Consider the following 26,279-nt stretch of genomic DNA (forward strand, 5'->3'; position numbering starts at 1 on the left):
CAATTTTTAACTTTTTAACTTGTTTTAAAAATGTGTCTGTATGATTGAAAATGGTTCTGTAGCATACTTTTATGATTTTAAAACAATCGAATAAAGTGTTTCTGACTTGACTTGACTTGGTAGATCGTGTGCATATTCCTAGACTTGGGATCCTATTAATAGGTACAGTCCTATCACAGAACAGGGAGGATGGGAGGGATAGTGAGAAGTCTGCGAGTTGATCGAGTGTCTACCAGAAAGAGCATTACCAAAGGTAAGTAATTAGTTATTCAGATAGAGACCTCTAGCCACAAATTCCTCATCTTTTGAATAGATACCGATGCTCAACCTTTTCAGAGGTGGGTCCGTGAACAGACTCAAACCAGAAAGTCCTGCAGGACCAGCAGGAAAAATGCCCCCCCCCCTCTCCAGCAAACCTGACGGTCCAGGCAATTATGCTGCATGAACGTGTGGACGGACACCCACATAGTCACCTGGCAAATGTCTAAGACAGGGACTTGCATGCCAACTCTGTGATAGCAGCTTTGGCGCTGGTAGAATGAGCATGCAGTCCTTCTGGCAGCTGCCTTTGGCCACTGCATCTTATTGCAGGGTAAGATCCAGCAGTACATACTTCTCTTCTGAACACCTTGCCTTTTTGTGCTCTAGAGAACCTTCCAAAGAGCTGTTTGTCCACACAGTTGTCTTTGGTACGATCTATGGAGAAGCTCAGTGGTCTGTTGGGGTCCAAGCAATCAAGTCTTTCCTCCTCCTTCGAGGGGTGAAGCGGATCACAGAACACTGGCAGGGTGAGGGTTTCACCAGCATTGAACGGGGTCACAACTTTTGGCAGGAAGTGTGTCAATGTCTGCAGAACCAGTCAGTGTAGTAAGAAGGAAGTGTGAGGTGAATTGACACAAAAAGCCTGAAGTTCACCCACAGGCCGTGCAGAGGTGATGGCAATGAGGAACACAGTCATGATGGTAAGGGGCAGCTGAGAAGCGGTTCGAAAGGAGTGCACTTCAGACTGGTCAGGAATTAATTAAGGTCTAGCTTGGGCATGACAAAACGAAAAGGGCGACACAGGTATTTTTAGCCCTTTAAATAATCTTACCACAGCAGGTGACAAACAACGAAAGCTGATCTGCCATTCATAAGTAAATCGAAAGAGGACCCTTAATTATGCCCTAAGCAAAGCATTACTGAGCAAAAGACAGACCAAATAACAGAACGTCAGATACTTTACCCTGGAGACCACCATTCACCACTGTCAGCTCTTGGTGAGGAAGGGCGAGTGGTCTGCTACTGACCCAATTGCAGTTCACTAACGACAACTGCAGACTATTTGAAGTCTCCTCTGAAATCTGGATGTGACTGGAGAGGTCCCTTTGATGTTGGGCCACTAGGACTTTAGGTCCCACTGCAAAGCCCGCATATTCCACAGGGTATGCTTGACCAGAAGGCTAGAGGAGGCCAGAGGTCCAAGCAGCCCAAGAGTCAACTTCACTGAAATCCAGAGCAGAGGCTGAAAGATTGGGATCAAATCTGAAAGTCCTGGACTTTTTCCCGTGGGAAAGGCACAAAACCAAACCATGGCCAGAATGGCTCAGATGAAGGGGAACACTTTAAAAGGAGGAGTCAGGTGCAGCTTCGGCATACAGATAGTCAACCCAAGAATGAAAGAATGTTTGCATAGTTTGGAGCTAGTTGACTATTTCATGCGGCAAACCTGCCTTTAACAGCCAGTCACAGAGGTAGGGGAAGACTGGCTACCCTGCCTTACGAAGGTGTGCTGCCATTACTGTGATAAACAAAAAGGATCGAAACAAAGAAAACCTGCTGAATCTAGAGGGTTGAGAGGGCCCTTCGGATGCGAAGGTTGTGAAGGGAAATGTCCTCCCAAGATAAATCAATGTAATCGAAAGGTATCCTGCCCGGGGTCATGGGGTTTATTGGAAAATATGCACAGTGCACGGTGTAGAGGGGTGGGTCACCTCTAGTGGGTATGATAGCTCCACATGACTTGTGCGGGGAAGGAAAACATTCATTTTTTATACTCTAGTAGTGTCATGCTTCATCATCAGATTCACCCTGACTCCTATAGGTCAGGGTGGGCTCAACCATATTTCAGGGAACCCTTAATAGAATGGGGACCAGGGGGCTTAACTAGAGATAAAAGCCCTTACCTTCTCCTAGGTATCCCTTTATTAGTGGAGCTGGTGGGGAGACTAAAACAATAACTCGTGGGTAATATGTACTGGGGGGGCTCGAGGGGCATGACAGATGATCTCTGACTGACTATCTCGGGTTTCAAATACCTGGGTTTTGAGATCACACCGGTTCACAAACGATTTATGGAGCTGAACCTAGAAAGGATCCTCTGCAAAGATGAGGAAAGGTGGCATAAACACCCCTTGACAATCATGGGCAGGTCTGCCCTTTACAAAATGATCACGCTACCCAGGCTGCTCTACATACTCCAAAATACCCCCCAAATACTTTGATATTACTCTGATGTCTCTCCCTATCAGGGCGAGACAAGAATAACCCCTCTGCACTAAAGTCGGGCCTCATTCTTGTGGCGGACTGGATGCAGAGGAACTGTCTCAAACTGAATGGGGAGAAGACAGAGGTGGTCATTCTGGGGAAAAATAAGAACCTCTGGGGCCCTCAGCATTGGCCAAATGAGATGGGTGCACTTCCTGTACCCACACATGCTGTACGTAACTTGGGCGTTCAAATTGACGACTAGTTAACAATGAAGCAGCAGGCCACCAAGGTCGCAGCAACCTGTTTTTCTACTCTCAGGTGGCTACAAAAGATCTTATGGATGCTTCCCATTCCTTCCCGTAGAACGGTTGTCCAGGCATTGATAACATCTCGCCTGGACTATGGCAACATACTATATTTGGGTGCTGATGTAGCCACTGTTAAAGTATTGCAGGTTGTACAAAATGCAGCCGCGCGACTCTTGAAGAATGTCCCTAGAAGAACTTCTGCATTATCTGCCTTGCATGATCTTCATTGGTTGAAGATCTCCAGCCGCATAAAGTTTAAGGCATTATGCTACATGTTTAGGATCAAGCAAGGCATTGCACCTACTTACTTACAAAAACTGGTGCAACTTTACAGGCCCAAATGCACCTTACGATCCTCGGAAATTGGCATTTTCTCTATACCAAGATTTAAGCTGGCAAGGATGGGGGGACGTTCCTTCTCCTATCTTGGTCCCAAATATTGGAATGCCCTGCCCACTGCACTTAAATTAGAGACCAGTCTTCTTCGTTTTCGCAGAGCACTGAAAACGCTGTTGTTCACATAAGGAGTTGGATCCTGTATGCTGGCTATCTGATATCTTCTTCTCCAGTCTGTCCCTAGCGCCGGGAAACCCACTGTGGGTAGCTGTGCGCGGTAAAAGTTTAAATAAATAAATAATAAATAAATAAATAAATAAACAAGATAGAAGAGCAATGGGAGGCCACATCTGGTAACGTGCATCTCAGGGCAGGAAGGGTAACAAGGGAGTAAATGGACTAGTAAGTGTATGTGCTTGAACATTTACTGCATGTGTATTAACCACAGTTGGTGTAAAATAAAAAAAAGATTCCCAAAAAAATAAAAGGATGCAGATTTAGGCACAAAGGTTACAAAACCATGATAGCCAGTTAGTAGGATATGTTCTGTTATCAAACTGTTATAACAGTGATTTCCAATAAAATGAGTGAAGCAACTCAGTAAAAATATATTCATAAGTTTCAAAATCAAATGTAAAGTTAAGGACTAATCAATAGTAAGTTGGAGAATTCGAGGTAATCAATTTCATTGTGAATATCTGTCTATTCCAAAATAATTTGTATAAGCTTGCTCAAAAGTAATTTGGATATGCTTTACAGCTATTTTTTGCATTACCCTGAGCATTACCCCATACCACCTAAAATGGTTTCTTACTCGTATCTGATGAGTAGATTTATATTTCTCTGGCACAGAAAGCTCGCCAACTGACTCAATCACTGCCACAGCTTTACTATCTTGTGGAATGTCTGCACTGGTGCTGTCAAATCCATTTTCATCACTGTCCGGCAGTTCCTCCTCTTCTTCACTATAGCTCTCATCTGAATTCCCATTTGACGGGTACTCTGCACTGTCATCCTTCTTTGGCTCATCAAGTTGGAAAAGCTCAGAAAGCATATAATTGGCAGATGCAATAATCTAAAAAAATACATTATTTAAAAAAACAAGCATGAATGCCTGGTGGATTACTTAACGAAATTAATCACACCACAGAAACATAAGTAGTAATAGATAAATATTAACACAGAATCAGTGATTTAAAAATAGACAATTATAATAAAAGGTGCAAACAATAAAATACATGGAATGTTCAATACATGAGAGATTGTCTTGTGGCAAAAAGAAACAGCTGTGCTCCCATTTTTAAAAGTTAATTCTTCTAACACTGAGCTCTTTCTTCTTGTTCTTCCTTCTTACCTGCAGTGCACCCGTTGTCTTCAATAATCAGCCAATGGCATTTCCCACAATATGTATTCTTTTAAAGCCATGGCTATTTCCACTTACACTTTTCACTTACTTTTAGGTGAAATTTAACAGGCTGCAATCTGCAGACTGTCAGGGGTTCCATGAAGGCAAGGATCTACTATGCGAGTTAATCCTAAGGTTCTGAGCAATAGCAATGACATCATGGTTAGTGAATTGTCTTTGATAGGGAAAAACGAACACATATATGAAAGAGGTAGGTTAGCTACTTACACAAATTAATATATAAAGATGCAAAGTTTAGACATTTGAGGATTCCATGTGCGAGAATGTCTATAAATATGACTGCTTTGTCTTAGTGATCAGTAACATCTTAAGTCAAAATTACTGAGTTACATTTCTTTCTAGACTGGAAGGTGAAGAGAGTTGTTAGTGAGCTGATCATGTACGTTGGAGGTTGACAGATCTAGAGGGAGAAGTTGTAGTCACTAAGATCTCTCTGGAAAGGCTGAGCCATCACTGACATGTAAAGTGCACCAAGGCTCATGAAGATACACTGGAGGTGTCTGCTAAGCAGCAGTCACGTTATGTGGTCTTGCAGCCTGAGAAGCTCCCTGATGTGTGGTTCAAGCAGTAGTACGACACTACAAGACCAAGGCATGTGCCGTAGTTACATTTAGAAAGAAGCTGGTTAAGTTCAAATTGCGGGCTTAGGTAGGCAGCAGATTGGTTTAGACTGTGATACATAATGGCAAGGTGGTAAGAAGATGAACATAAGGGGGAAAAGTCTTAATTCTGGAATCGGTCTATCCAGCCTCAATTAAAAAATGAAAAAATAAGTATAACGTAAATATATAAAGGAGTTTTTGGTCAGTCCTCTAACTATTGAGCCACTGGTCTATTCAAATGTCATTCGCATTTTGCTTCAGCTCACCACAGCAGCAGCATGGGTCAATGGTAACTTCACTTTAGCAATATGGCTCTCTTGCAGTGTGAGCATTTTGCCTGATTGCTTGTGCATATCAACCTAATAATAAGTGCAGTTGCATGTCGCTGCTAGTGGGCCAATACTTTACAGTGCAAATATTATTTTCTTTGCATTTGGTATCCTTTTACATTCTTAGTTATCCTTGCATGTTTAAACTACGTCTTCAGATGCAGTAATTTAAAACCAACAATACCTTTTCTTTACGTCAATAAAAAATATATTTTCCTGTACATTCAAACTAAAAACTGGTTCTATGTACATCTGCCAGCTAGGAAGCACCTGGAATGTTCTACTAAAATTCTAAGGAATGCTTACTTTTTTCCCATTTAGCTGTATTATTCGAGGCATATTGCGGTCACATTCAGGAAGTAACATCCTATCTTTTTTTATTCTTTTTTATGCTAGTGGCATATGCTTCAAAAGAAAATAAATAACATTAGCACCAGTTTGCCAAGGGCAGACATATTAGCGTTGTTAATGCTTGTTAACATTTTGTGACTGCAATTAAGACGCTATACCAAAGATATGCTGTTTTTCTATCTTAATGGTCGTTAGTTACTTTAACATTTGTATCTAGCACTATAAAGCCAAGCCTGTCTCAAAGTGTTGACAGGGAAAGGAAACTGAGGGTTAGGAATTTGAACCGTTAAGTTTGCCCGTGAATGATCAGGTAGTGTTCAAAAGCTGTACTATGTAGAATCCGAAGCATCTTCACTAACAGTGATGAGTGGTGAGCATTAAATGGGAGGGATTAATACGATTCCCATTAGTTGACCAAGACTTTACTTGGGGATGTATGCACACCCCTAACCATGAAGTTGGCCCTGTGTAATGCAGTGATGACATTTATGGGGGAAACGTCTTTTAGGACGAAGCCGGAATCACGCTGTGCCTTCACAGCACCTGCAACAAAATGAATGTGTGGTTTGTACGCAACCGTCCTGCTTTGGGGGGCGGGCGCAATGGTGGATCATTTACGCAGTGTAAACTTAATTTCCATCAGGAAGAAACTGAATGGCTACAGTATGCCCAGATGAGCCAGGGCATGCAGAAATTAGACTAGCCACCACACAAGAAAAAATTTATGTTTGAGAAACATCTCGCCAGGTTGCTGTCTCAGCAGGATCTAGGTTATACTACTGGAAACTAAAACATTCTCCAAATAACTACATTACAAACTGCTTTATGAATCGCACTATCACCCCACTAAGGTGGGCAGAATATTTCCATCTGCTAGCCTAATGTGCTGATGGCAATGTGGACACTGTGGCTCTAGGATTCATATTTGGTGGGAATGCCATCATTTTTGAAAAATAAATATTTATTGAAACAAACCGTCAGCAAGATACAAGTGATCATTCAACAAGTACAGTAAAGTACATTATCATCATGAGCTGGTTGGGTATTGCAATCATCAAATAAGGAACCTTGTCATTCAAAGTAGAGAGATATCAAAGCGGGACAAGATACATTGCAAGCATTTAACAGTAGTATGATCAACGATGGCATAAGCATTCTGTGCATTTCAACACAAGCAACACGACAGAAGTGAGTTTTACACAGCAGATTTCACAACTACAGAAGAAAGGCACATAAGGAACCTGTAACAAGTGTGTGGGTTTATGAGTCAGCAGCGACAGGGTGTTCCAACTAGTATGCCTGCAGCGGGCACCATATGTCACGGGGTCGTGAGGAGCAGGGGGGGGCAATTCAGGATATGTACATATTTGTTCTTGCCAAAGGATCATATCGCCTAGCCACTCCTTAAATTTAGGTGCACGGCCGCAACCCCTCCTGCAGGCCACACAACACTTAGGCAAAACAAGACAAAAGGACACAAATTTTCTGTAAGTAACAGGAATGTGTGCAGTATGGCCTAGAAGCGTAATAAGTGGAGACCTGGGTATAGATGAGGAAGTCATGGAGTCCAGGGCCTCGAGAACTTGTTGCCAGTAGTCATACACTCCAGAGCATGTCCACCCTAGATGTAGGAAATCTGCTTGTCCTGCTCGACATCTAGCACAGCTATCGGAGTCACGCAGGCCATACCTGTGCAGCCCCACTGGGGTATAGTAGCTGCCCTGGAGAAATTTGTACTGAATGATACGAAGCCTACTATTCGAAGAGACCTTTTCGGTCTGTTGACAGCAATAGCTCCACTGTTAATCGGTTAATAACTCCTGGCCCAGCTCTGCCCCCCATCTAGCTCGGGAGGTGCAAGGCAGGTAGTCGTGGTCAACATACAGTGAGTGGTAAAGCGTGGACGCCAAGTGAGAAGCGGAATCTGCCTGAAGGATGTGATGTAGAGGTGTCAAAGTGGATGGCTCAGAGGGGAACGTGGAGTGACACGCTTGTACCCCATGCCTTAGGCGAGCATATAGAAATGTTTCCATGGTAGAGGGTGGGGGATTATGACAACTGTTGGAGAGTGCGGAACTTACCCTTAACGTAGAGGTCCCCCCAGGTACGGATATTCCGAGTGCGTGCCATGTTTTTAAATATGGCTTCCTGCAGCAACACAACATCAGGGTGATAGGCTAGCAGTAGAAGAGGGGAATATACACCAGGTACTGCCGTGTATACCAAGATGCGGGCCCAAGCATTTTTCGTGCAGTCCACGGAAGTCAGATCTCTTCCCCAGGGTTCCACTTTGGAGATTATAACACCAGCCACTGGAATCGGGTCCGAAAACCAAGGTTCGGTGGCGACATGGGGGGTGTAGCAGGGGGATGAACCAGTAGTGAGTGAAGCCTTCCTGCGCACTTATGTAATATAACTTAAAGTTTGGAATGTCCAAACCTCCTTGCTCATAAGGTCGTGTCAGTGTGTCCCATTGGATGCGGGGCGGCTTGCCACCCCAGACTAGTCTAATCAATTCTGACCCGAGAGTACTAAATAAATGCCGCCCGTGATCGTAAGGAATATTGAGGAACAAGTAAAGGAATTTCGGTAGTATGACCATTTTTATAAGAAATATACGACCAGCCATAGTCAGAGGTAGCGCTATCCAGCGGGTAATACAGCCAGTGATATGCTCTAAAACACATCCATAGTTAAGGCGCATAAGTTCTTCGCGATCCGTCGTAACATGGATCCCCAGATATTTGACCTCATTGTCACAACATACAATAGGATAGTCCATCTCAAAGGGAGTGACGACACTAGTCAACGGGAAAATTTGTGATTTAGTCCAACTTATATTAATGCCAGAATACCCACCGAATTTAACAAATTCACACATGAGTGGATTTAGATTTTGGCGAGGGTCTTTTATATAGAGGGTAACATCGTCCGCTTAAAGGGATAGGACGACAGGGCGTAGGAAGCAGCGGAGACCCATATGATTGAAATTTTGTCTAATCCTTGCTGCCAGGGGTTCCATTACCAGGGCAAAAAAGAGAGGGGGCATCCCTGGCAGGTGCCTCGGGACAGGGAGAAGGATGGTGAGGTGTACCAGTTAATCAATACTCTCGCTGTAGGTGACGTATACAACAATCGGACCCAGGATAGGAAACCAACAGGCAGTCCCCTGTAATCCCATTCCACTTATTCAAAAGCCTTGGAGGCATCTCAAAAGATTGCCTCTAATGCTTACTTGGGATCAACTGTTTGCAAGATGGAAAAAAAAAGTACGAAGGTTATGGGATGTCGCTCTACCGGGTATAAAACCCGCCTGATCAGGAAGAACTAATTTATCTAGGAGAAGGCACAGACGATTAGCCAACAATTTAGCAAGAATCTTGGTATCGGTGTTCAGTAAGGACATGGGTCTATAAGGTTCACACCAGTCAGTGGGCTTAGCTGGCTTGAACAGTGACGTGATAAGAGCTTCTCTCATTGAGGGAAGGAGAACCTGCGACTCGTGGGCCTTGAGAAAAACTTCTTTTAATATGGGGAGTAGTTGATCAATGTATGATTTATAAAAATCATTGGGGAGGCCGTCAGAGCCCGGTGCCCTGCCCGACCGCATCTGCATAATGGCTTCCCGCAGCTCATCATCCTCAAATGGTGCGGCCAAGAATTTGCGTTGCGTGTCCCCAGCCATCCTAGGCTAATGTCGCCGAAAAGGGGAGCGAAGTCTGGGGGTGAAGAACATTGTGTTGTATACAGATTTTTGTAAAAGTTGGTAAATGTGTTAAGTATATCCTGACTGTCTCTTTGTCGGGCGCCCTTGTCATCGACCACCTCCAACACGTAATTAGAAAAACAAGGCTGTCCAATATCAGTAGCTAAAGCTCGGCCGGGTCGCTCACTCTCCCCATAGCGGCGAGCAGTGAAGTACCTGCCTCAGAACTTCACCTCACAGGGTGCAGTGGTTACGTAGTTTGTCAGCTTCTCTCGAAGAAAAGCTCTATTTGTGCCAGATCCATCACTCCAAGTGTCAGCCTCGAGACGCCGCATCTCAACCTCCAGTCACTGCAGAGTCAGTCTGATGTCACAGTGGACCCTGAAATGCTTGGACATACCTATACCCAGGACAGTGACTTTAAAGGCCTCCCAGAGCGTGGTCATCTGATCTACAGAACCTTTATTTCGGTCAAAGAAATCCTTTATTTCCTCCCCAAGTTCGGCCTGGAAGACTGTATCTAGAAGGGTCTCGGGTATTAGCCGCCTGCAAAAGGGGTAGCCACTGCGTTTGGGGGGCTATCTCAAGGCACACAGGGGCATGATCAGAGTATTACGGGCAAATTGAGTACCAGACTGAATCCAGGGAGTTGTACCTTGTGAGCAAAGCCAGTAATCCATGCGAGACCACATGCCGTGGCCCGGTGTGAAATATGTACCTTCTCTCCCAGCTGGGTGTGTAACTCCAGGCATCTACAAGCCAGTATTCCTCCGATATCCCCAAGAGTTCTTTGCGTGTCTTAGTGTAATGGTGAGGAAGGGGGTTGGAGCAGTCCACTGCTGGGTGCAAGGCTATGTTGAAGTCGTCCCCCCCCTCCCCCCCCGCCCCCCCCATAACACATGTGAGGAGCCTATGTCTAGTATACGTCCCCACAGAGTAGTGAAGAAGTAGTGAAGGGTCATCGTGATTAGGGCCATAGCTACACGCCAAGGTGACTGTGAACCCAGAGTACCCCATGTAATGCAACTGCGCCCTGAATTATCACTGTATGTGCCGCCCAATATGAATGGTGTATTTTTTTAACCAGAATAAGTGTACCACAAGAGTAAGTGGAGTAGGAGGAGAATGCACAGGCAGAGGCCCATCTGTTACCATAGCATGGAGGTGTGCGGGGGTCCATATGCGTTTCTTGGAGCATGGCGATTTGTACCTGGTGGCGATCTAAGGAAGCCAAAATCTGTCTCCGCTTTCGAGGGCCTGGCAATCCCCCGACATTCCATGTAAGCATTCTTACACTAAGGAGCTTAGGTTGTGTCATAATAACGAACTGGGATAAAAGGGATTGACGTGAGTGTGTGTTCGTTCATCTGTGTTGCCGGTATGTGTGCCATGGTTAACATATTGAAAGATTTGTACATTGCGCATGACGGAACAATAAAAAAAAACTCCCCAACCCCTCCCGCCCCTCCCCACAAAATACCACAGCAAAGGTGACATCATCACAATCAAAAATACGCAGACCCCCCCACCCACAAATGCACCCCAATCGTGCCGGTAGTCAAACACCCACCCAATAAGTTCCAGTAGGTAAGGGAATGTTCGCAAACCCAGTAAAACTGGGATAGGACTATACTGTAAAGCAAGTAAATCCCAACCCAAAAAACATACAAGGGGGAGTTCCCATAAGGGGGGCAACAAGTGGGCACAAAACCCCTCCCATGACCCATCATTGCTGTATTGCAATCCCATGGTGAGAGCAAAAAAGAAGGGATGACCCCCAAGGCGGAGACCAGCAAAGTGGTGGGGGGGGTGGGGGGTTCTTTGGTGGGGGGTGGGGGGGTGAAGTAACTAAATTATCTACCAATTATACTAGTAGTGTATAGCCAAAGATGTAGCATTACAGAGCATAACAAACTAAGCCCACAGTGCACTTATCTGATCGAGTCCTGACGATAGACACAGAAATTCCTCCAACAATGCAAACGGCACCAGAAAACAATATGAAGTCCTCATGACCGTATGCCCCAGCGTAGTATTTCGGAAAGTCAAACCACTACAGTCCTGTTGCTGATCAGCTGCTAGAGGGAGAGGATGATCTGGAGTCGGGGTCCCGTCTTGGCAAATCTCTTGCTATCTTCCTCAGGAAGACATCCACCTGTTGTGGATTTGTACAGATGATGTGCTTGCCTCCATGGAAAATCCGGAGCTTAGCGGGGTACAAAAGGGCATACTCTATGTTGGCTTTACGCAGTTCTTGTTTTGCTGGAAGAAATTTCTGACGTGCCTCCTAAACCGCAAGGGTAAAATCCGGGTAGAGCAAAAAAGAATTGCCTCGAATTGTAGCGGTTTTGTTTCACAGGCTTTTTGCAGCGCAGTATCTTGGTCCCTGAAGTTAAGAAGTCTGGCGATAATGGGGGCCCGGTGGAGGACGTGGCCCCAGGGAGCGGTGCGCCTGTTCCACCGCAAGATGGGGGGAAAAAAAGAGTCCGCCCGAATGTGGTTTTCAGGAGACGCTCCACATAATCCTCCATCCATCCGGTGTTGGTAGTTTACGGAATGCCCACTAAGAGGATGTTGTTGTGGCGGCTTCGAGCTTCAATGTCCTCATTTTTGGCCCTAGATAACTTTCAGCAATTTGTCTATGCTTGTGACTTGTTCTTGTAATTGAGATGTGGAATCCTCAGTTTCAGAGATGCGACGTTCAGCTTCCTTTATCTGCCCGTCATGCTTGTCGACTTTATGAACCAGGAAATCCAGACGATTATACATTGTGTCCATCGTCCCGGACAGGTCGGTCAGGCTGTGCTGGACGCCAAAAGTAATGTTTGATGTCATCCCCAGGAGGCTGTGAGGATGATTGGCTAGGATCCATGTCCAGCGATTCGGAGTCCACTGAGGTGGAACGCGTTGCTTCCTTCTTGGCCTCAAATGTCAATCTGGGTTGGCGGGTATCTGTTTTCCCCATAACTTCTTGGTGCACAACAATCTTTAGTGCCAAAGACGCCACAGACCTGGAGCACCTGATGCTCCCTCCACCTGTGTATTATCACACCGTGTAGGTGATGCCTCAAGAGAGCCCAAAAGTGCACCCGGCCTCCACCAGCCGACAGACAGCCAAAAGCGAGGTGACAAGGAGTCCCAGCAGCTGAGGGCAGCAGGGGGTCTGTAGCAAACGTGCGGAGGAGGGACAGGGTATTCCAGTCTATGGAAGAGGAATGTCCAAAGTGGTAGGGCAGGGGTAGAGCCTTCACCTATGGCTCGAGCGCGTTCCCTCACCAGGACTTTGTGCAGGGAAGAAGAAGGGGGGAGGAGGGTGTCCCCGCCGCCGTGATCACAACACCCAGGGTTAGGCTGTGTAAGTCTGATACTAGAACATGGCGCACCTCATGTAGGTATGCGCCGATTCAGGAACCTGTGTAGCTGGCTGAGGCAGTTATAAAGTTTGCAGACCAACCCTCGCAATGTGCTAGTTTGGCTCCAAGCAGCCACAGCCGGTATTCAGGCACAGCGAGGCAGAGCCCCAAACACTCCAGACAAGCAAGGGGGGGCTTCCAGCATGTATTGAAGAGCACTAATCAGCCCAAATGCGCTCCAGTTCAAGACAGCACAACACACCTTAGCCGGTTCCCAGATGCAGCTGCAGCTCTCTGAGTGTAGTGTTCCACCTGGGGGGAGGCCAGGCCACCGATTGCTGCGGGGGGTGGGGGGGGGGGTGAGGGGGGCAGGTCCCACAACGGCCTCAGGGAACAGATCGGAGGGCAGTAGATGCGGGCCGCCCCCGCCTAACAAAGGCCTCAACAGCGGCACGTCAAGGAGCAGAGTTTCCCGAGGGGGGGAGGCCATAACGGCCGCAAGCAATCCCCACAGAGGCAGCGAGGATCCGAGAGCTGTAAATGCCTCGCAGCTCACCTCGTAGCGTCAATGGTAGAGCACCAATTCAGGCAAGCAGCAGTCCGGTGCGCAAGGGCTCTTCCCCCGCAGAAGTAGTGCGCGATTCAGTTCAGGAGCAGCACCGGCCTCAGACCACGTGGGGAGCCGGGGTGCTGGCGTTAAGTCAGCCGCCCCGCAGGATTCCAGCAAGGGAGCTCGTTATCCTCGCCAGTCAGCAGCAAGGCATCTGTGACGTTCCTCGCCAGTCAGCAGCAAGGCATCTGTGACGTCTAAATCTACACCCGGACCTCTGGTCCTTCGTCCAGTGCGGCAGAGGGGCTTAAGTTACAGGTGGATGACAACAGCAGTTGGTAACATTAGGTAGATAGACGGATAAATGATGGATGTCTTCACGAGGCTTCCAGAGCCTCACAGGTGTGCGGCAATCTTAGATGTGCGCCACCTAGCGCCCCCGGGAATGCCATCATTTCTGGAAAGAGATTAGGGGTGCTTAAGGAGATCTTGGGTTACCCGCTGCCACACACTCCTGAATTGCTACTGTTAGGATTAAAACAACCTGGCCTAAATGCAATTACTTGCTTTGAACAGGGTGGGGCGCAATTGTGAAGTGGTGTTGAAATTTAAGTCCAACACCTTCCTGACTGTTGCGCAGACTGGAGGTGGAATAGTAAATTATACTATTCCAATATCCAGTGCCCTCCTATAGCAAGTCGTTAAAATAACTTGTGTGCAGAACAAATGCATGCTAAATACACATTCGTCCAAATGACGGAGTTCCTAAGGCACGCGTGAAAAACGCATGCGGAATTCCGTCATACATTCCAGATATGCCTAGATATTCAAAGTGGATTTTTGGAATCCACTAGAAGCCATAGTAAATCTATTTTGAAAAGAAGATAAGGTCTTTCCTTTTTTTAGTCAAATAGCTGCTCTCTGAGCCCTCTGTAACTGGGCTACTCTTGATTTTGCAGTGCCCAATTAGAGAGCATTGCCAAAATCTACCTGTTCACGATAATTACAGTAATAATAATCCAACATTTATCAGGGATAAGTTTCAAAATCATTCATAGCCGGGACAGTAAAATCACACCATGCAACACATTTTAATAAATTATACACAAATAAGCATTTTATACCTGAGGATGTCTTCCTTTATCCAACAATTTCACGCAATTGAGAAGCAATGTTCGGATAGTTCCATAGTGTTTTCTGTTCTGTATTTTTTTCACCATCATATTGCAAGCAACCCTATTGAAAAAAACAAATAAAAACCAATTCCACTTTCCTGATAATATAAACAATTACATAAAAGCTTCCTTTCCACATTAGTTCTTTGTAGGACATCTTCAGTGGTTCATCCTTTTAGATAGTTAAAATCAACTTGAGTGAAGAGATTTTCAGATAAAAGATTTTTAGGTATGTGGAGCTGAAATCACCATCCCACTGATCAAGCTCTATCTCTGGCAGAAAAAGAACAGAATATGCAGGTTCTGAAAACAGAAAGTGATGGGGATATACTAGTGAAGATATAAAAGAAAACTTTTAACACATGAAAAAGTGCAAATCCTTGCAAACAATAGCATGCTGGCCTGCCCCCTTTGACATTGCAGAAGCCTGAACAAACATTCACAAGGAAGGCAGCATCTCACACGTGGTGAACGGATAACTAACTTATAATATGCAAAAGAGATTCTCCCACATCATCAATGGAGAGAAGGAGCGTCCAGGTCCTGTCATGTGAGGCAATCAAGCACAAAGTCGGCGGCTGGGTTTAGAGCCTGCTTTTCTAGAGTCACAAAAGGTGGGTAGAGAGTTCTCATGGAAATACACTGAGCCCTGAATAGATGCCCCTCCCTCCCCCATTCCGGTCTTGGAAAGGACGAATTAATGTAATAAAGGTAAATGTACTTTTTCAAGCACTAGCAATTCAGGAAGGAGAATTTTTCTGTATCCCTACAAGAGGCAATTTTATTTGTAGGGTATGCGACCTAGAATATCCATTCGGCTACTTAGAAAAGGTAAAAAATGAGACGGAGGGGCTGGCCATACGTTTCGTTTCATTTCAAAAACTTTATTCGATTCAGAAGAGAAGAATCATAAAAGTCAAACAATTACATACAGACATAGTTAGGAATTCATTTTTAAAAGACAGTTTTACAATTATACACTAAACTAATAAGATACATTGGTTAAAATGATCACAGTTAAAACCCATAACTTTTGCTTTCAATCGAATTAGGGTAATTCATAAATTCTTCATACCAGGGTATACATTAAAGGGCAGGGAAAAAGAGAGTCTCGATACAACAATATACATGGGCAAAGAGACAGGTTTTTGGGGCCAATTTAACCGTACCGTTTTCTAATCATGAGTGACACTCGTATAAAGTTTAACATCGCACAACAGACACTAGATGAGGACAAAGATAACAAATGGTCATAACCCTCTTTATAATGACATGGTTGCTTTTCCTTAAGGATCGGCTTAATAAACCTAATTCTCGGATCCTTATATAGGGAACAGAAAAGAACAACATGCATCGTGCTTTGGCTGTCTTTGTTATTACAAGGACAGGGGGGCAGTCTCTCACACGAGCCCCCCTGTTTAGGAAACGCAAAAAGAAAGTGCAAGATGTGTAACCTAAACCTTGTCAAGTAGAATCGCCATTGCACGTGATTTGTAAAGGTTAAATAAAACTGATGCTGTAAAGTAACCTTAGGAACGTGAGGGCTGACCAGGGAATGTACAAATGAGGATTTCCAGTAACTTGATTTAATAACAGCTTTAACATCTCCCTGTATGTTTTCGGCGTTGTCAAAAATGTCACCCAGACCTAATTTATGGAGCATTTCATTGACATAAGATAGCCAGGGGATCTGTTTCATGTTTGCCATTTTTAAACAGTCCCGGAGGATATCTCTGGAAAGCTGTAAGTCCTCTGATAGCCATATTTTGCCCCATAATAATAAGGGGGAAAGGCGACTTAGAAAAGGTAAAAAATGAGACGGAGGGGCTGGCCATACAAAACCTTAGACTATAATATTTATTCACACAATTAAGAAGAAGAATAGAATGGTCAAAGGAGGAAACAGACACTTGAGAAACACACATGGAGAGGGCTATTTTAATGAGACTCTGTGGGATGTTCTCTAGCTGCGAGGAGCACACAGACTTGAATGTGAACTGAGCACCCCCACTTAAGCAGGATTAAACACCTGGACATCATGGCTTGGGAGGGACATCTGTCTTCCTTTCCATGTTGGTCACCCCAATTCATTTTAACCCAGAATTTTACGCAGTACTCCAAGAGGGGCTCTTTCGGTAAACAGCAAGAAGGGGGATGCCAACTTATGAGACATGTTCTGTAAAATGAAATCATTTATGCAAAGTAAACTTAACTTCAATCAGCAAGAAACTGAATGGCTACACTATGCCCAGCTGAGCCAGTGCATGCAGAAATGAAATTAGCCACCACACGAGAAAAAATAATGTTTGAGAAACTTCTCGTCAGGTTGACGTCTCAGTGGGATCTATGTTATACTCCTGGAAACCAAAACATTCTCAAAATAAGGGGATAAGGCACTTGGCAGAAAAATCACACACAAACAATGGGAAACTCTATAGATATCATCAATAAAAGTCCATTCTCCATGAAAATAAGAGAAATACATTGCAAACTGCTTTATGGATCACACTATCACCCCAATAAGGTGTGCAGACTATTGTGGACACTGTGGCTGTATGATTCATATTTGATGGGAACGCCATCATTTCTGGAAATAAATATTAGGGGAGCTTTAGGAGATCTTGGGTTACCCAATGCCACACATTCCTGATATGCTACTGTGAGGATTAAAACAACCAGGCCTAAATGCCTTACCAAGTGCCACAAGAACTATACTGTGGTATTGCTGAGGAACAGCCAAACTAACAATAGCCCTATGTTAGAAAAAGACCAACAATCTCCCCTCCACTCGTCACCACACAGCCCCACCCTCACACCCTATGGTCTTTCACTGGTATAGTCGCCTTTGGTATATCGTTGACATGGAGCAACTCTCCAGTAATGTAAAAGTCTTTTAGCTTTGAAAGACTCTGGGTCCCTCTGGTAGAGTTTACATCATGGGGCAATCGCTGCAGAGTTAGTCAGTCAGGATTAAAGGCCCTGCAGCTCTTTAAGATATGTAGATGACTACTAAGCATGGGCGAATTTTGCGAATCTCGCGTTCGCGAATTTTGCGGATTTGCGAACTCGCAATCCGCAAAATCCGCGAATTCTCGCAAATTTGCGGATTTTTTTTTGTGTTCGCGCGGGTTTCTGCCAGGTCCCGAGGGTTTTGTACAATTTCGCAAACGCAAACTTACCTGTCGGGTCGCAAGTTTTGCGAACTTGTTGTTTCTACGTGTCCAGCCTGTTTGGGACACTCTTCTTCATCACTGCCACTCTCTGTCACCACTGCCACTCTCTAACTACTCATGCCACCCTCTGGCCCACCCATGCCACCCTCTGTTTCATCACAGCACCCTCTGGTTGTCCAGTCAGTGTACATTATTGTGGCAAAGCAAAGCACACCTTCCCTGCCTCAAGTGACCTGAATTAATTTGGGGCTGATTAATGTGTCACAGAATATTTTTTTAGCTGCCACCTGCTTCCTTAGTGCTTCCTGATTAGTGATCTTTTGCACTTGCTAAGTGCTTTCATTGTTGCAAAATTAGTTACAACACCTGCCCTGCCCCAACTGACAATAATGAATTAGGGGCTGATTAATGGATTTGAACTTCCAGCCTGGCTCCTGCTTGTCTCCCTTAGCTGTAATTCAGGACCTTTGTGGCATATGTGTAACTATTCTGAGGTTCAGAGCAGGGTCACATAATAGTTGCAACTGGCAACTGAACTCTGGAGGGGCCCCTCAGGAAGCACTACAGGAAATGGCTACTAATGATGAGCCTGAACTTTTGAACCTGGTAAGTAGTTTCAGTTTTGCTAAGATCGTATTTCTGCAATTTAGCGCTTATTCGCGGGCGCGAAGTTGTACTGGGAAGCCGCGAACTCACGCGAACAGTGCGAGCAAGCCATAAAATCCGCTGCTCGCGGATTTTGCGGGAGATTCGCGAATCTCGCGGATTGCGAATTTACCGAAAATCCGCAAAATCCGCGAGCGAAACGGATTTTCCGCCCATGCTTAATGACTACCACTTTAGATATAATGTTTAAAATATCTGTTAAATGGGGGAAAACTCTGTTAAACTTTGTACAATGTCATTTGCAACTATGCCGACAAAGGATTGATGGAAACTAGCCGAGGGTAAGGTGTGGGCAAGTTGGAAGGAAAATCTGATCTGTTAATGTTGGAGTCGGTTTCTTGTTTATGTCTTTGGTTTGAACATTCAATAGTTTGGGGAAATGTAGCATTGCCATTATATTCCACTTAAACACTGCTTAAAATCTGTAATGTCAAATTTTTGCTTAAAAAAATACCTAATCAGACCAGCTATTGACACTACATGCATTTGTTCTCTCTCTCTCTCTCAAAGTGGTATGGTGAATGTGATATGTAAACTCATCTGTAAAATGATTTACAACATTTGTAAATGCACCTGTCTCATTAGCATTGCAAAAAAAATAAATGCATAAAATAAATGGTCTCAGAGTTAGATCAGGTCTGGGTATTTTGTTACAACTGGATGAATGAATCCATGTTGGAGAGCACAGAGCTCCCCATACAATCATATAGTATTTGATTCTCCTAAGTCTTCAGTTTATGACATCTTGTTTTTTTACTTTAGGTTTATAATCCCAGCGTCCAACAAGTTGGTTTTTTTGAAGAGCCTCCATTTGGTGGACTTCTCATTGTCATGTACCTTGTAGATTCTGTATTTCTGGTTCACCACAGTCATCTACGAGGAAGTTGTCGGGCAGGCAATTGCATCTGTCACAGTTATTTTTATTTTCAAAAAATGTAGCAGGCAGGTCATCAACACAGCAGTTCATCCAGGAAGAAAACAAATGTAGGTTTTGTTAATGTTTTGTGCACGTTAGTGCAACATTCTTACAAACGGTTTGGTTTATTTCTCGTTGGGCACCAGTTGTACTGCTTCTGCAGAAGCGAGTGGAAGGGTCACAATATTCAACTTCTAGTAACCACTCATTTCTTTAATTACCCCTCCCTTTGAAACCTTTTATCCAGTGCCCATGGCTACCTTTATCTTCTTCACACCCTAACATTGGTGCTGTCCTTAAGTAGAACCACTTACTTAGTTTACTTTGTTTAAATCCTGAATGTGCGGAACGATTCAAATCCCTACATATTTAACATATGTTGGATTTTTTTTCACAGCATGATTACCACATCATGGGGGTTATGTCAAATTCGGAATCTCCTTTTTCGCTCTTATTCATTTTATGTCTTGCCAGTCATTCAAATTATCAAAGCTGTCTAAGTCGGCCTTCTTAAGATCAAGATGGGTCTCCCAATGTATGGATAACATTGGCAAGGAGTACTAGTTTATATGTTTGAGCTCCAAATGGGATTCCATGTATGGTATCGGATTACCTGATGTGGGGCGCAGTGGTTCAATACTTAGGGTGAAAATAATGGGGGTGGGGGGGTGTCAAGGGGAAGCCCGGTAGAGTATCCTTGAGATACTTGGCTGTTGAGCATTGTACGAGCTTTAGAAGGGGCGCAATTGGTCATAATCAGGAAAGGCAGCATGAGTCCCAAGCCCCCCCCCCCCTTCTCAAAGACTAGCCGTATGAAGCACCAATCCACTTAGTCAAAGGCTTTTTCTTCATCCGAAGAGACTAGAATAGCAGGGCAAGGTTTTTGGAAAAAGGTGATGAAGACTGCTGAGAGACTTCGTAACTGTGTGACCTAATACCCCTAAGGTGGGAGTTCAATGTTTTGTAGGTAGGTGATACCAGAAGCCCAGAGAAGGCGCGATACATGAGCATATTATGAGGGGCACAAATATAGAAGGAAGACTTTCCGACTTATATGCAGATATTGAAGGCCATCTTGTATCAGACATTGCGACCTACTGTAAGAAGTATTGGCAAAGACAAAAAATCAAGTTTAAATGTGCGAAAGTATGCCAATAGAGTTTGTGCATGACTGCATTAGCATATTAAAGCCAGACCCATGTGCTTTGCCACTGCTCGTATGTCAGTGAATATAGTGGGCATAATGCAAATCCAGAGTAAAATAATAAAAAAAGACTGCTTAAACAAAGCAAAAAACCATTGCCTTCTACGTACGATGCATGTACGACTTCGAATTAATGTGTGCTGATTTAGTTTACTTTTGAAATGTAAAAGAGTCCTGCACAGATTGCAAAGCAAGCACTTCATATTTTATTTTTTTTGCCTTAAATGCCTATTAAGAACTTGTCCATTTACCATTTGTGATCGGTTCCAGACCCGAAATATTGTTAATCATTTCCCATCAGAGATTACTTCAAATGCATTTATGCTTAGTATTGTACAACAACTTGTGCTACATAGATCATATGTGCTTCTAACTAATATACTCATTTAAATGTGTGATACCTAGAGGAAGGAACAGTGATGTTAACATGAATATCTAAGTCAGTTTCCATACTTTTCTTCTGACCTTACATCTTGCATCTTCAGAGTAATTTTCTTAAAATAAGGTTGAGAAATGGCGTAAAATGATTGTTTGAATCCATTACAATGTAATGTGTCCTGCTTTTTCAGTGTTTACTCTTGGGCCTATTTAAGATCACTAATACTGTTCTAATACCTGCATTAATATTTTACCCATATTATGCACTGAAATAGGCATTAAAGAAAGTTTTACAAATAAAAGCGCAGATTTCTTGTGTGTGAGAACTTGTGGGGGGTAAAAGGATTCTAGTAGCTCCTTAAAGTTTCTTGCAGGTTTTGTTTCATGCCCAACAAACATCCCCTCCAGATAAGTTTAGAAAGTTAAGTGGGCCCTAGCATGTCTGTCCCCACCACCCTCAAGTTGGTAAATTGGCATCCCTCTGCTTGCCGGGAGAATTACAGGCTGTACTGAGTCACAATCAGGAAAGATACTGATACGCAACATGTAGGAGGAGGAATAATGACACCAAACAACCAATAACACGAAGTGAGAAACACCGACACCTCCGATGCCCGCTCCAGGTACATTTTAAAGGATTAGCAATAATAGGTCGTGCAGACAGTTGTACTGTCAAGCCAGATCTGAAAGCTGCAAGGTAGCAATACTGGTTAGTAAGATTAAAAAAAGAGAACTTATGGATTGACAAATGTGATTTCATGATGATACCCGATTAAACAGACTGTGGAACCGTTAACCATAACCTTTACCCAAAACTATATTAAAAATCTCACAGCCGCTGTGTACTCTCAAATTGTTCTTCCCAATTTTCATACAGTCATGGATTACAAATGGTAAAAATTTCAGAGCATAACCGCACACAAGAAAAGGCAGTTCAGCACTGCCCAGGCAATTGGTATAAATTACAAGCAGTAAAAATTGAAATCAACGAATTCTCCAACACATTAAGAACATCTAACGGAGCTAATGGCTTTACATGAACAATCTATAAAGACTATATGACAAAGTACCAATTTCTGTCACATTTTAAGAGACTTCATACAGGGAATAGAGCATGAGGCGAATTAAATAGCCTATATTCAGTTTCCTACAGGACATTTGCTTATCAAGTGGAACGAATGACTGCTAAACTCTTTTCAGAACAAATTAACAGATATCAGTGATACCTTTGCTGCACCTCATTAGGGTAAAGTGCAGACTGAGTAAAGCAAACACTGGATTACTTCAGCTCTTGATATAAAACACAGAACACAAATAAAACAGACAGGTAGAAAAGGCATGGCACAGAGACTATCTTGTCACTGTATTATCACTGTGAGCTCAACTCTCAAAGTGTACGCTTTTAATTAGATGGATGTAACAGACTTATGATTCTGAATTTCACTCTAGGTCTAGTAACACCAAAAACATGTTTGATCTTTTAAAATAAATCACTAACTCAAACTTACTAACAAAAATACATCTATTAAAAACAATGTGACTTTATATCAGGAAAAACATTAAAGTGGCTGTTCCTACTCCAAGTAACTTATCAAAGAGAGACATATTGTCAATACCATCATAAGACACTTATTTTTTTATTTATTTAAGTTTTGTATAGCGCTAGCTAGACCCGAAGGTATCAGAGTGCTTCACAACGGATACAAATAAGCATCAACATAAAAGGTGGGTCGAGCAGGGTAGGGAAAGTATGGGAAAGCATAGTAGGAAGTAAAAGTCTATACATTGACAGCATGAGGGCGACAAGGCGGAGAACAAGGAAGAGTCATCCGGTTCTTGCTAGGACCAAAGAGATAGTGAACTATTAAAGTCAGACGGTGATTCTCGTTACGATCCAGCTTGCTCAAGAAAGAAGGTTTTGAGTAGTGTCTTGAATTCTGTTGGACACTCTAGTTTTACTGGAAATGCAAGTACCATATTCTTGGAAAAACTTAGGTCACCCATGGATCTTTGTCCAATATCTTTTATGAAAACATTATCTCTACTCACAGATAATAAGCATTGTAACCCTCTAAAAATCTGTTTGTTGGATGTAGTGCTGTAGGTTCACATGCGCTGCATACTCTTGCCACCTAGTGTTAGGCTCGGACAACTGCAACTTGTTTTTCTTAGAAGGAGTCTTTTGAGTCACGAGGTCTCAGTGACTCCTCATCTGGTTGTGAAAGCCATGGGCACAGACTCCTTTGCTAAGACTGTTTTTCACCCAGGAAAGAATCTTGTCCATGAGTATAGATAAAGAAAATAGTAGTAAGTTTAAGATATCTGTAACACACACTGGCTTCTGGGGAGAGGGTGGGTGCATGTGAATTGTATCACTACATGCAACAAACAAATGTTTACAAGGTAAGTATATAATCTGTGTGTAGCATGTGTGGCTGTACGTACACATGCTCTGTATAGAATGTATAGCAGTACATGCCTAAGCGGTGGCTAGCTAGTGGGTCGTGCAGAGATCTGAAACAGAGTCTTAAGGACAGTCTGACAAACTTTAGCTTTCTGCCTAGCAAGAATATCACACAATGCTGCTTTGTGAAAGTATGTGGAGCGGACCATATGGCAGCTTACAAATGTTTGCTATGGATATATTTCCTAGAAAAGCAATAGTAGCGTCCTATTTGCGGGTGGCGTGAGGATTGGGGTGGGTAGGTAGGGTTCTTTTAGCTTTTGGTAACAGGTTTTGATGTACTTGACAATCCACCAAGCAATCTCTGCCTTAGAAATGACATGACCTTAATGAGGTTGCGAAAAGGCCACAAACAATTGCTGGATTTCCCAAAAGGGTTTGGTTCTCACAATGTAGTACAAAAGCGCAGGCTTGAGATCAAGTGTATGACGTGCCCTTTCAGGTACCGAGTTTGGTGGTGTAGAGAACACTGTGAGCTCAATGGTATGGTTAAGGAAGAACCAAAGACCACCTTGTTTAAGAACTTTGGTTTGGTTCTAAGAACCACTATGCCCTGATGCAACTGGAATAATGGTTCCTGTAATGTGAGGGCCTGTAATTCCCTAATACATCTGATATTTATTATAGCTACTAGGAGTTGACTAATACATCTAAGCTACGTTACAGTTGCTAGGAAGGCAGCCTTCCAAGAGAGAAACTGTGAAAGGCATGGACATGGTGTTCCAACAGGGGGCTTATAAGTATAAGTCTGGTGAGGACAACCTTGAGATTCCAGACAAGGGATGGAATGACACGCTTGAGGCACTCCATAAAAGCTTCAATTTCAGGAATTTTGTTTCCTACTTTGCATATAGGCAGCAGTGATTGCTAAATGTAGCCAGGTTGACATGTAGCCTAACAAGGTAGCAAATAATATCTTGACACTTAGACATAAGAGGATTTATTAGTTTGGAGTACAGTAGTGTACAAAACACTTCCATTTAGCAGCACAGCAGGTGCGTGCACTGGGCGTAAGGGCTTTCCTGAGTATGTCAATACACTATTGAGGGAGATTAACTAAACCAAACTTGAAGATCTCAGGAACTAAATCGCCAGGTTGCACTGTTCCAGATCCGGATGTCGGTGTTTGCCATGGGTTTGCTGAGAAGGTCCAGTCTGTTAGGGAGCTTCTCATGGGGGCGATGAACATTTCTAGAAGGGTTGTCTGGCCCATTTCAGAGCCACCAGGATAAGAGTGAGGGAGGTTTGCTAGAGCTTCTTGATCATATAAGGAATGAGTGGGAGATGCACTAGGGCCGATAGCGGAGGGGAGGAACTGCCTCCTCGGTTCTGCAGGTAAAACATGGCAGTCATGTTGGCTGTCGGCCCAAGGACTATCTTGCTTGAATCTGCTGAGATTTTGAGAGCTAGATGAATGGCTAACAGTTTCAAGTGGTTGATATTAAGACCTTTTTGATGGCTTGGCCACAGACCCTCGACTGTCATGCCATTGAAAAGTGCTCCCCAGTCGAATAGAGATGCACATTTTTCTGTTGCAGCACTACAGAGAGCAATGGGTCATGGCCCTAACCAACACTTGATCCTCAAACTGACCCTCCGCTTGTGACCACTGGCTTCATAGGTATTCCTGAAGCAGGCGCACATGTAGTAGGGCATGAGGTACTATAGCAATGCATGAAGCATCACTCCCAGGAGGTGCATTATCGTGTGGACTGGAAGTGGAAGGAGTGGATGAAAAGGAGGTAGAAGCTACAGGAATTCCTGCACGCTTTGGGGCCTGAAGAAGGCTTGGCCCACTACAGAGTTGAGTTTTGACCATAGAAAGGGCTTCATCTGAAGTGGTTCCAAGTAAGACTTGGTGGTGTTGATTGTGGACCTCAGGCTGTGCAGCAGGGCGACTGCAGTCTGGGCGTGGGTTATGCTTCCCGTCTACTTGAGCTCTTGATCTGCCAATCGTCGAGGTAGAGGAAGATGCAAGATACCCCCCTCCCACTTCCCCTTTCTGAGATGAGCGTTAACCACTGCTAAACATTTGGTAAAAACTATTGGGGTCATGGTGACGCCAAAGTTTAGTACTTTGAACTGGAAGAGCTGAACACTTTCCATGAAAAGGAGGTAGCGCCTATGAGCTGGATGGCTCGGAATGTGAAAGTAGACATCCTTCAGGTCTAATGCCGTCATGAAATCACCTTGCTGCAGTAAGGGGATGACCACACAAGATTTAACGGAGTCTTTGAAAATTTCACAGGCAGACTTAATCACACTCTTGAGCATGGGGAGGTGCTGGATGGAATGCTCGGTCTTCGAGAGAGTCTCCACCAAAAATTCATCCTCCTTCTGGGGTGGCATACTTCTCTTCCATATGGTAGGTGGCTGTGCGTTGGAAAATGCTGTAGTACGCCATGGTCAGTCCGGGTCTGTCCGAGGCTCTATGTGCAGCTCTCCCAGGGATCTTCTGAGACACCAGGGTAGATTGTGGCAAAGTCCTAACCCAGGAAATAAGAGCTAAGGCTGCCACTATCTGAGTAAGTCTCTGGGGGGCCCTGAAAAGGCATAGGGGTTGAATGTACAGTGGAGGAAGGGATGGTGGTGGAGGAGACAGGAGGAGGAGGAGGAGGGGGGACCTAGTCCTTAGACCTTTTGAGAGGCAAGATGGGCACAAGAGTTTCCTGTGGCAGGACTTCCTCACAGGCAAGCCTTTGTTTCCTGGGTAGAGTTTTCGCTGAGGCAGAGATCATACCTGTGCGTGGGTGGATAAGGAGGATGATGATCCTTCTCTGTTGTTCAGCCAGCTTGTACTGTAGCCTCTTAAGGATAGGACATTCCTCGATGTTGGAGGGTTTCAGAGCAGACAATAGTTTCGGTGCCCGAGG

General features: G+C 44.1%; 1 protein-coding gene across 4 annotated transcripts in view; it reads right to left on the bottom strand.

The window, feature by feature from the left end:
• EDRF1 (erythroid differentiation regulatory factor 1) overlaps window positions 1-26,279 on the bottom strand; it is a 346,290-nt gene that overhangs the window by 169,856 nt on the left and 150,155 nt on the right. For all 4 annotated transcript variants that reach the window (XM_086922577.1, XM_086922576.1, XM_086922575.1 and 1 more), the window contains 2 exons: window positions 14,555-14,666; window positions 3,928-4,188 (listed from right to left, as the gene is read on the bottom strand). In XM_086922577.1, the coding sequence (XP_086778703.1) occupies window positions 3,928-4,188; window positions 14,555-14,666 (373 nt within the window). The remainder of the gene's footprint in view (window positions 1-3,927; window positions 4,189-14,554; window positions 14,667-26,279) is intronic.

The sequence above is a fragment of the Lissotriton vulgaris genome, chromosome 5 (assembly GCF_964263255.1).
Source record: "Lissotriton vulgaris chromosome 5, aLisVul1.2, whole genome shotgun sequence".
Classification (NCBI taxonomy): Eukaryota; Metazoa; Chordata; class Amphibia; order Caudata; family Salamandridae; genus Lissotriton; species Lissotriton vulgaris.